Source organism: Squalius cephalus, assembly GCF_949319135.1.
Source record: "Squalius cephalus genome assembly, chromosome: 22".
Classification (NCBI taxonomy): domain Eukaryota; kingdom Metazoa; phylum Chordata; class Actinopteri; order Cypriniformes; family Leuciscidae; genus Squalius; species Squalius cephalus.
The window spans coordinates 4,201,286-4,213,752 of record NC_137143.1 but is presented as its reverse complement, the minus strand read 5'-3'; the positions used below and the strand labels follow the sequence as shown (position 1 = coordinate 4,213,752).

General features: G+C 36.6%; 1 protein-coding gene across 6 annotated transcripts in view; it reads right to left on the bottom strand.

Moving 5' to 3' along the window:
* The window catches only part of srpk1b (SRSF protein kinase 1b), a 49,828-nt gene that overhangs the window by 21,721 nt on the left and 15,640 nt on the right, over positions 1-12,467 (bottom strand). The window contains exon 1 of one of the 6 annotated variants that reach the window (XM_079857198.1): positions 5,671-5,809. The exons of the other annotated variants lie outside the window; for them this stretch is intronic. Within the exon in view, the coding sequence (XP_079713324.1) occupies positions 5,671-5,747 (77 nt within the window). The 5' untranslated portion in view covers positions 5,748-5,809. Of the gene's footprint in view, positions 1-5,670; positions 5,810-12,467 lie in introns of those variants that run through there. 6 annotated transcript variants of the gene reach the window in all.

Below are 12,467 nucleotides of genomic sequence, written 5' to 3'. Positions count from 1 at the left end.
GATAGGACATTGGTTATTTTGCTATTTTTGCCTGTTATTTTGATGACCTAAGGCATAAATATTCAAAGAACAAATATTCACCACAACGAAGACTTAGAATCAAAACAATGCATGTTTGATTCAATTTTGAAGAGTAGGGGGATTTTTTTGTCCATTTAACTTTTACATTGGTGGAACATACAGATATTCCATTTCCCACCCCAACTCACGCCATTGGTTAAGTCAGAGTTGCTATAGCCTACAAATGGCTTACTTAATGGTACCATAAGCCCTTGCAATCTTCCTCCAAGTCCACACTTTCATGACATAACACGACTTTGACTGTTGGGTAGAAGTCTGCCGACGGAGAGGGCTTCAGTGTGGGCTCGGCGAAAGTGTGCAGAAGGTGGTGCTCGTGAGCCCCTTTCTGAAACCTAAAATGATAAGGTCATTTTCTATGGTCTTGTGGACTCAACGGACATGAAGAGTGCCATTTGGGACAGGGCCATACTCGTCTCAGCATATTTAACTGGGCTAAAAGAAAGAATGTTTGCATCAAAATGAATTGCACACTTCAGCTTTAAATTAGCAATGTAACGGACGTAGCGATAGATCTTTCATATTGTGATGTATATACATTGATTGTTGACTGGATGGAGGCAGATCTGAATGAGAGCTTTGTTGATTGTAAGAAAGGGCAGGGTTTAAACAGACGAAATGATTGGAGAAGATTGGAAGATCAAGACATCATGAAGACACACTAAGATCAATAACATGCTTTTTTTTTTATAGAAAGCATGAATTTCATTTTATGTTGACATTTCAAGACTCTTATGCAAATTTCTATAAAAGCAAATCAATTACACTGCTATCAGCAAATGGAATGTAAAGCACATATAAAAATAATCTGACCAGAAAACAATAACTGGGTCCAGCAATGAATCACTTCAGGAAAAGAGTGAATAAGAATGACAGTTCGCCACGGAGAAACATGGGGTTGAGTGCCTTATTCACCACAGTAAGAAAGCAGTCTCTACAACACTCAACAAATTCTCATCCGACTGGCATTTGACCACTGAATTGCCAGACAAATATTCTGATCAAGTCAGGGATTTACTAGTCATAATACAAGATGCTCATGCAAAGTTGCACACTAAAAAATCTAAATGATGATGAAAATTATGAAGGCTATAGCCTTAATAAAGATATACATTTATATAAGAATATATTAGATATAAGAATAAAATTCTTACTGGTAAAGACGTCAAGGTGAGTTGAGGTTTGTTCGTTTTGTGGCAGCTCCTGCTTAGAATGCAAGAGGCAAGTTCATGGATATCTAGAGGACTAGAAGAACCTTTTTGGGTAGTATATAAAAATTCTGGAACACAAAGGGCCTGCACATGTGCTGACAACTGATTCTTCAGTCAAGAAACGTTATCAGAACCAGCAGAAACACTGAATCCTCTAATTCAGTGGCTCTCAGTTGTAGTCCTGGAGTAACCTAGAACTGCACATTTTGGATTCTCTAGGACTCAAAACCACTGTTCTACTTAAATCCAATCCTTTAAAGCGCAATAATAAAAATTAAAGCGAGTAATAATTAATCTGTTTGTTTAAGCTGGCAGGGAGCAATAGAGGATATGCAGGAGGGGGATGTAATCGACAGTTAAACAGGGCTGGGCGATATGACCAAAATCTCATATCACGATATAAGTCATCTCATATCCCCATAACGATATATATCACGATATAGTACCTTTTCAATCAATTAACAGTTTATATATATATATATATATATATATATATATATATATATATATATATGTACACCACATGTAACATACTTTATTTTAGTATATATAAACTAAAATAATAGCTGATATATATATATATTGAGTATATATTAAGTATATACTCAAATGTACTCATTCATATGTGATTATTTTTCTCCCTTTATTTAGAACTTCTGGGCAAACGTTTGATTAAGAATGTAGAAATATTAAATATGAATGAAATATAAAACAGTTTTCAGAAACAAATGATAACAGGCCCAACATAAAATATTGATAAATAAAATGCCAAATGTAAACATTGTACTTTCAAGTTTAAAATGTGCCAGCAATCAGGGCTCCGAATCTGTTCAATCATTCTGAACAGACACACTTAGGCCTATTTGAAATGGCCATTAACTGGTTATTAACGTTATTTTATCGTTCTGTTAAATATTTTAATTTGGCAGTCAACCAATCACAAATTCAAATAGTACAGAGACTACAGACTGTGCAAATGTGATATTGATGCATAGCCAACATCAACGTGAGTGAAATGCCCGTGCTCAGCTGTCAATCATCATAGGTAAGTCGCAATGGCAATGCGCTGGCGTTAGCTTTCCCGAGGATATACTGTATATCACCAAATGTCAAACAATTAGGCCTACATTTCAGTGAAAATGAATAGCAGGTAATATGCAACTTTTTGTTTTTTGAAACCAGCAAAAATTGCAGGATAGTGTAGAGCATTGATCCACACAACGTCACATCACACACTTAAAGCGCTTCTGTGAACAGAGGAAACAGAATAAAACTAAATATATAAAACTAATATATAGGCCTATACGCAAAATATAGGCTATTTCACCTAAATAATTACAGATTAACAAAACGAAAGTTTTTTTCTGACCTCGGTTTACGTGACGGGGTCCAAAGTTCACGGAAAGGAAACCGAGACGGCAGAAAACGACATTGTGCTCGTTTTCTGTATTTTACAAAAGTTTACAGTTTTGAATAATTTTTTGCTCCTATCCGTATGACCATAAATTACGGAGTAACAGGCTCATCAAAAGGACAAAAATTCCTGTGATCGCGCCGACGCCTCACACACGCACACGTTCTAGCATTGCTAATTTGACATCGCAGCATGTTCATTATCAAAATAAAATAGTTAACCAAACATATAGAAAGTTCACCAAACCATGTCCTCGTTTAGGAGCGAGCTCCTCGGTTTGTCTTGGCTGGTCCTTCTCCTGCCCCGGTCACCCGGTTCTGTCTCCCCTTCACTCGCCATGTTATTAACGTTTCGGCCTGCTTCCCCATGGTTGGAGTGTAAGATTGCAGTCATCCAAATGATGAAAAAGTTTTGACGTAAACAATGTTTTTTTGCGACACCACAATATAAACGATAGAGCATAATATGAAAAAAATATACTTTTTATATCGTCCGTACGATATATATCGTCATATAGCACAGCCCTAGTTAAACACGGCACAATTCTGCTTAATCTCTGTATTGTTTGTATAGCCTCAGACAGCACGCCTACGGACAGTCTGATGCATGCTGCACACAATAATGACAAGAGAATGAATGTCTGGGTCATTTTATTTTGATTACAGTAATATGATTTTTCTAATTTATATCTATTCAAAATAGACTATCAGACCACTTGAAAACAAAGGCATCAGGTTGGTCCATTGGGAACTTCATAGGAAGAACCAGTTGCTTGTGTAGAGTAAGTTTGTGAATCTTTGAAATTCTCTTGAATCGCTTTACTATCAAGCCAGGCTACCTACATCAAAGGTGACAGGTGGTCAGAGAGGTTGCATCAAAGAGGCTATTTTCTTATCGCCTCTTCCAGATCCAGCCTATGAATCACATTTCCATAATTCCCTCCATTACTTTAAGTTGTTTTTCAGCGAGGGAGGATTCTATTAAAAGCCTCAAGCCTTAGCAACCAGCCTGGACTATTCATCTAAACCAAAACTTCACCTCCCTAGCCTCTTGATGCATGGCATCCTTCATAACATTCGGCATGAGAAAAACAAGGGGGCTGTGTGTGTCTGTGCATGAGTGTTGGTCCGTGTGTGAGCGTCGTGAGTGGGAGGAGAAACGTTTGGCGCACAGAGAGTTAAATTCACTCTTATTACAGAGAACAGCCTTCAGAACTTCTCCAGCCCACACGACAAACCACAACACGTCTGACATTCTCTTGTCTTGTGTCAGAGTAACTCACGCATGCATCAAAACAATCTTGCTCTTCCAGGAACAGAAATGCCCAGCTCTGGAAAGTCCTACCAGTGTTTCCAGTGGTTGCGGACTGCATTGCAGTATCGGAGCCCAAAGTAAAAGAAGGTTGCTTAAATTGATTTCATTCAGTGCAAAACCTGCTTCATGTGGCCTTTGACACATGTGGTTTTGGTCTGGTAAAAGTCACTGATTGCATTGACGTTGCCGTCAGTAGAGGATCTTGGCAACTTCAAACCCCACCATTGCAGTGGCTTTCCTTTAACACGCAATCTGGGGTCCAGCTTGACCACGTACAAATCTCAACAAAGGTGAAGGTGCACAAAACCGTGATGAGCTGTTGATGACTCCAACACAGCAGCATTCAACACGTCTCCCTTGCTTTCACCTCCCCTTCTGTCTCAGTTTATCCCAGTCAGACACTTCAAGGTGGCTGGATTTAATCTGATAAACTTCACACAGATCGTCTCCACCATGCACTTTTTAAGCAGCTCCTTCAAGGACATTGACATTTTTAAGAGATTCATTGCATATTGTGAACAGCTTCATTGATTATAACGGGAGCATTCGCAAGAGTGCAGCTTTGTGTACCTCGTGTTACAATTGACAGCTTCTGTGATTATAATGGCAGCAATCTTTGCTCGCTTTCTGTATATAATCCTTTATATTTTTCATGCTACTACACTGCAAAGTTTCTGGATAGACAACCATATTTAAATACGTGATTGACAGTGATAACCATAGCAATAGACGGAACAAAACAAGTCAAAAATAAGTCAAGTCAAATTATCTGTGCATTAAGTTTGTAAAATTTTAGACCTGCCACTTTTTCCTCATGTAATGTGTACTTTGACGTTCATTTCATTACTAACTTTTTAAATCAGTCACTCAATGACTATATACATATTTATACATATTTTTAGAAATACATTAGTTCTTGTTTTATGATCTGTCCTGACAGTGATTATTTTTTATTTCATGAATAAGCAGAATAAGTTAATAATATTTTGGATATATTGTCAATCCAGTGCTCGCAGTTCCCAGGGGTTGTACTGTGTGTGTGTGTGTGTGTGTGTGTGTGTGTGTGTGTGTGTGTGGATGTTCCTCTGCCACTACAGAAGACCATTTTTGATCCAGGAAAAACCCTGAAATATTTAGATTTTACTTTGCATTATATGAATAAACCGCATGAATACAGTTTTGAATAGCAGTCACTAAATTGCCACTAAATGTTTGTATAATGAGATTTATTACATAAATAACAAAATTATTTCCTTTTATTATGCAAATAAAACATTGCAAGAACAAATATTTATTTGTCATTATATAAATACTTATCGGCAGAAATAATTGTAATGCAACTCTCATAATATTTCCAAATTGGTAAATATAGCCTATAGTTTATCATATATATACAACTGTATATAAAAACAGGAATAAACAGTTTCCTAAACTCACTTAATTAAACGACTCCATTATTTTTCCTTTTAAAACTCCGAACATGCAAAAGGAGAAATACTCTGAACACGAAGGAAATTACCATGACACAAACAACAATTATATTAATCATATTGTCCGTCACAAATCAAATCAAAGCTCTCAAACACATGGTAAAGCAGACACATGCTTTTGAGACAGCGCAGACACAGACAGGAGTGCAACTCTGCTTCTTACCTACAGGACGCGCGGATGCCCATGAGAGACAGTGCTAATGAAGGCAACAGGGGCTTGCAGGCCAGAGACAGAGCCATGTACCAGAGGCAGAGGAGGGCCACCTCAGTGCACACTGATGCACAGCGAGGCTGAATGCTGAGGAGCGTTCTCTCTCTCTCTCTCTCTGCTGCCGTCAGCAACAAGAGCCCGCCCTTCTCTCTGTGCCATGCTCTCTGATTGGCCGGGGAAAGCCAGAACTGCATTGCAGGTAAAAACACTGCCGCCTCCTCATTTCTCCTTCAAAACGCGGTGTGCTTTGCTGTCACTCCATCCCATCTGCTCTCTCTCTCACTCTCTCTCTAATTACAGCAGAAAAAAAAATCCGCCGGTTCACAAAAAGGCGAGTAACTCTCTTGCTCATAAGATCCGTGTCTCAGTGGGTAGTCAGTCCAAACAAACCTCTTTACAGCCTTATTAGTGATGGCAGGTAAGCAGCACTGAGTCATGGCAGGGTCTTTGTAAGAGGGCACTCAACACAATCAATTACTCTTATCTCTCGCCCCTCTGAGACACACACCACTACACGACTGAGCATTATCTAAAATGAGCCCCAATCTATCATTTGAATGGTTGCAACTTAAAGCACAAATAGTTTCCATTAGAGTTGCACAATTCTGGATAAATTGAGACTCACAATATTTTTTGTTTACAGTAGAGCTCACGATTCTGAATAAACAACTAAACTGTACAATGAAATTTACTAGAGGTTACTACAAAATGATAATTGCTGCAGTCAATGTAAAAACTATTTAGTTCATTTTAATTTATTTTCAAAAATCGGTTTTAATGGATGATTACATGAATCCTTCGTTTTTGAACAAATCTCTTGAATGACTAATTCAATGGCAAATAAACTTTTTAACAGTATCTTGTCGCCATCTACTGATGTAACAATGTAATCGATGCAATCTTTATTTGAAGTGTAGGGTTACACAGACATCAGTGTTTATATCCAAACTATAAACTTTTATCCCAGTCCTAAAACAGAAGTAACACAGATATAATGATACCGTGTGGTTGAGAAGCTGCTTCATACCTATAAATGACAACATCTGGGTGAGCAGCATCGCGACCACAGATTTTAATGTTCGCTGTGATCTTAGCTACTTGTCAAAAGTTTAATAGACATAGACGAATCAATGACATTTAGGAATATGATCATGTGGGTCTTTGAATTGAGATCACAATTTAACAACAATTCATGTTAACAAATCATGTAAGGAAAAATGGTTGAATTTGGATTGTAAAAGCCAATCAGACTGAAGTCTGTTTTCCAAAAAAGGTGAAATAGCTTCTGCTAAAAAAGGTGTTCTTCACTAAAAGAAAATCTGCTCTCGAAAACAATTCCACAGCCAAATGAGATCATTTAGATAAATATATATTTAAAATTCTTGCAAAAAGTATTTTATTATTGTTGACCTGCTCAATACAGTCACTTGGTCAAGAATTGTTTGGAGGACACTGGTTAAAGACTATAGAATTACACAAGACGTGTCACTCGTATTGTTTTGAATGGGGAAAAACGCTCAATATGGCGCCATCTAAATAAGAGCCAATTGCTGATTGGTAAAGTCATCGCGCCGATGCGGCTGCCGTTAAAATATCCAGAATCAGTCAGACACGCGCTTCCACTACGCATGCACATTAGCTTGATCCAGCCTGAAAAATGTCGTTTTCTGTCATAATTCGAGCGTTTAGAAACAAAATTTATGAGAGTTTTGGTCAAATTTCATTGGTGATTTCAAATATGAAATTTAATTGTAAGCTTGGCGAACAGTTTTGGAGATTTTGATGTTTCCCCAATCAAAAAGATAGGAGCTGCACTTGCATGCCTGAGAGGCGCTTCAAAGATGGCCGCCGAGTGAAATGACTTGTCTTAAAGGGACTTTGCACTGGTCACACTGTATTTTTTGATTCAGTAAAAGAAAGTGTCATTTGTTAAAGAATCAGTTCAACCACACTGTATATTCATGTTTTAGACTGACTTTAAAAAAAAAAAAAAAAGCTCACAAGAGTCATTTGTTCATAAATCATTTGGGCTACATTGGTTCCACTGTACGTTTTTGATTCAGTCAAAAATAACTGGTTCATACGAATCATTTGCTCAGGAACTGGTTGAATTACACTGGTTCCACTATTTGTTTTTGATTCATTAAAAAGAACCGGTTCATGAGAATCATTTGGGCTACACTGGTCACGCTGTTTGTTTTAGATTCAGTAAAATGAATCTGGGAAACGGTTTCCAAAATAACAATTTGGCCTGGCTAGATGAAAAACCCAATGCGGACAAGCATTTAACAATTATTATATACAATTATTGAGATCAGACTGAGAATGAACTCTATCCATAACAGTGCTTCAGACGAGAGCAGTCAGAAGAGTCACAGCGGCCAACTGAACAGAACATAATACACTCATCAAGTGCTGTTCTAATAGATGGAGAGACGTAGGTGGAGGATGCTGGTGTGAACAAATACAATGTATAAAGACCTGAATTACAAAATCACCCTAGACCCTGAGCTGTTCATTAAAATCTAGAGATGTACATACGAATAAAGTCATATGCAAATGCACAAACAAAAAGCTAAAAAATGTGCAGCATGCAGAAAAGTACAGATGCCCTTGGTCCTACAGTAGGACTCTTCATTAGCTAAAATAATGCCCTACTAGTTTCTTAGCAACCACAAAACCTTTGGCAATTGAAGGTAGGGTCTCTGTAACTGACAGGGCTATAAAACACTTTGCCACCACAAGCCTTGCATAATTTTTTATTATGCAATTAACAAGCCTTTTATGGTGTTGATACATTTATATAAGGGTTTGTGTGTGTTGGTACTTCAAGTATGCACTTCCCTGCTGTGGATTCTTGACATTTTCGTTCCTTTTACAGCCCTGAATAAATTACACAATTTGCGAAAGAAATAATTTACCCTCTCGATTGCACAATCAACACATTTATGCATCAAAAAATTATTTGCATGTTGGTCTTGTAGCATGTACTGTCACACTGAGCCAATGGTGGGCGACATTATGACCTCATTTCCATATCATTTACTGTCTCTATTCATTCTTGCACTACAGCTATTAAACAAAAACTGCAAAAACATTTATTTTATTTTTTCCTTCATTGTTTATAAAGGAACTTCAGAGTTTTCTGTCAAGTGCTATAGTTCAATGTCCTATTGGAAATTAAATCTTGTCCATAAATGCAGATCAGTTGGTTAGCTTAAAGAGGCTCTCCTCAGGGATTTGCCTGTATTTGGGCTCTATTCATACTATCGTCATATACACACAGAAACTCATAAACCTGTCAAAATAAAGGTTCGGTTTAACTTGAAGAAACTGTGACCGAAATAGATTATTATTGTACAAAATGTAGGGGAGCGAATATGCATAGAAAATAATAAAAATTAATAAAATAATAAAAATATTTTATTTTATTTGTTTGTATATTTAAGTTGTATATTTGAATTTTATTAATAAAAATTTGATTCAAATGAAATAAACAGTGCTTTAGCCTATGTTTTTTTTTAGGTAAGTCTAACAGTATTCAGGTACAGAAATTAAATAATAAAATGTAAAATAACACTGCATATTCTTAACTGTATAAATTAAATATAATTATTCTATGTTAAAGCTACAAAGATTTTCTCTTTATATTTTGTTGTTTGATTAAAGGTGCCATTGCATGGATTATTTTATTATTTTAGAATGTTTCCTGGGGTGCCCTTATAATGTTAGTATGTTTTTTAGATCAAAATTTGTTATATTCGGGGGCGGCAATTGCTTGAATGGTGGGTTCATTACTATTCTTAATGAAAAAAACAACAACAAAAAAACTGTACAATGACAAACTCACTTATATTAAACGTATAACTTTTCTTAAAACGAATAAGCACGGCATACACCATACTGATAAATTAATTCTGACTCCTGCTGTTGATCTGTGCTGTGACTCTCGTTCGGCTCACACTAAAACTGAGCAGACGTTTAGTTTTTAATTGTAGTATCTGTTCTCTAACTGATTTTTATAAATATAAAAAATAAAAACGACGGTAGGGGGCCAAATGGTGTAGCCGATGTGCAGCTGAACACTGAGTAACACAAGTTAGAGATACCCACAACTCTAGTTAAAACCAGTACAAAGACATTTTATATACTCATAACTTCTGGAGAGATGGTGCGCAGACACTGGGCAAAGTACAAGTGTGCACAAATAGTTATATATTTGATCTGTAATAATTATTCGAAATACCATTCAAATATCGCTACATATTGCTTTGATGGCCGTAAATGTAGTAAATCCATGATAAATCATAAGCACGCAAACTAAAACTCACATCTATAACTAAATATATTGGGTGGTGCTGTGGAGCTTGTTAAAAAGTTGACTGTATTTGATCACAGAATGTCGTTGTCTGCCTCGAGGCGCAGCAAAGTATAGAATTACTTTGATTATCTTACTAAATTATCTTACAAAATGGAAATACTTTTGATCAAATGAATCAATATGTCGGGTGCAAACATTGTTAGCATAATTTCACCACCACAATGAGAAATCACATGAAATCCAAACACAGAACCATTGTAATTGTCCAGTCCACTGAGGAAAGACAGCTGTCGATCATTCACGACTAAAGGTCAGCAAAGCTTTATACAGTCCCTCCAGTTTTTCACGATTGCTGAATACAACGCAAAATCAACAAATTGTCGCATTTTTTTGCGATCCTGCATAATTCCTAATTTAACCGCAAAATAATCACAAAAATGAAAAAGACCTCACAAAACATTAAATTATAATCACCCAATTGAAATATCTCTAGTTTAATTAAAGTTTCAATGCATTTTACGTGGATACAGATGTTGCGCACGCGTGATGTCTGTGAGCGGTCTGTCAGAAACATGGCGAAAGAAAATTTGTCTCACCTGCCCTCTCACATAAGCGCCAAGGAGCGGGCTAAGCAATATTCTGATATATTGCACGAGAGTGGGGGTAAATTGTTTTGTTTTGACCGAGTGACTGCCTGACTGCAGTGTGTGTGTGTGTGCGTGCGTGTGCGTGTGTGTGACTGACTGCGTGTCACCGCCTGTCAGCGTAAATTCTCTTTATAGCGCTTGAACAAATACACATAGCAACAATTACTTCAAAATATTAATCTTGGCGAGTATTTACGTAAAACTATCAGTAATAACTGATTGGGACGTTTGTCATTACTGTAGTAGGTCTTAAAGTGACAGTAACCTAATTTACCTGCTGTTGTCAGTGTTGTTAATGTTAATCAAGCAACAACAATAGCTACAGCACAATTTTAAAAAAAACGTAAATTATCCACTGTTTGTAACTGTATCCTTGTATTTATTTGTCCTGTTTTGTTTCTTTTTGTTATTTGTTCCTTTGTTCTTATTTCATTACTGAGTGTTTACTTGATTATTTAAATCATTTCTTGGATGTTCCTGGTTGGGCCCATAGGTTGTTTTAAAAGTTAATTTGATGAGAATTTGATTAGACCAAAATAAACAAGCTTTATGCATTTTGTTTGTGATTTGTGTCATGTATGACTATTGTGCATCTGACATAATACTTTTATGGTAAATGTGATGTCCTAATTATAAAATATAAAAATCGCAAATTTTTTCACAAATTTCTGGAAATTACCACCACAAAATCAGTCATTTTGATCGCAAAAATCACACCAAAAAATCGTGAAATCCTGGAGGGACTGTTTATAGACATTTGTTTAATGTTATCAACTAAAAGAAAACCTCAAGATATAAATGTAAACTTGTTAAGTATATTGCCTAAACATAAGCTTGTTTAGAAAAGGTAACAAAAACTTGGGAAAAAATAGCGTTATAAATGAATAATTGAATATTTGATTAAAGATTTACTTTAAGAAATTTTTAGCGCTCATTGTCGACCACCTGTGCTTGCACACACTACCAAATGGAGTGTACTTTGAAAGGCTTTATTCTCAACAGAGCACAAAATCTTACTCTGTCTATAATACTCTATTTTTTGTTTGCGACAGCACTAAAAACATATTTGCAGCGCTTGACCAGGCCAACAATTTTAAACACGTGGTTGCGGCTTTCCAAATGATTTTCGTTAAGCTATATTATGAGTCCCAACCACATGCTTTATTATGTTCCACTTCAAAACAGGTAGCTCAGCATTTACAGTTAATTAACCAATGAATGCCAGTTATACTTAAGTCTGCCGCTGACCATGTATTTAAATCTTTGTGAGCCCTAAGTGCTCTTAAAATGCCCCATTATGCTATTTTAAAGTTTCCTAATGTTGTTTTGGAGTCTCCTACAACAGGTTTACATGTATCAAAGGTCAAAACACTGTTTAATTTCCTCATAATATACATTTGCACATCACCACATTTTCAATGATTCTCAAACGACTCGTCAGATGAATCAATCTCTCTAAATCCCGCAAGCTACTCTGCTCTGATTGGCCAGACAGCTCAGTCTGTTGTGATTGGTTAACCGAGTACAGCGAGCGCGTCGAAAACAAAAACGCCCATTGCCATAACAACCTCAGCTGTCCTGAGGCTTCCTACACTGTAAACTAAAGACAGTAACGAACAATGAGGTCGATTTTACCATATCAATGCGAGCACGAGTCCGATGATGAAACATTGGAAGAACTAGTTATTGAACCTGAACCTCCATCAACGTTTCTCAGTGATACACTACTCCGTTTGAGGGACATTATGAGATGTTGCAACTGTAATTCCTCACTTTCAGCA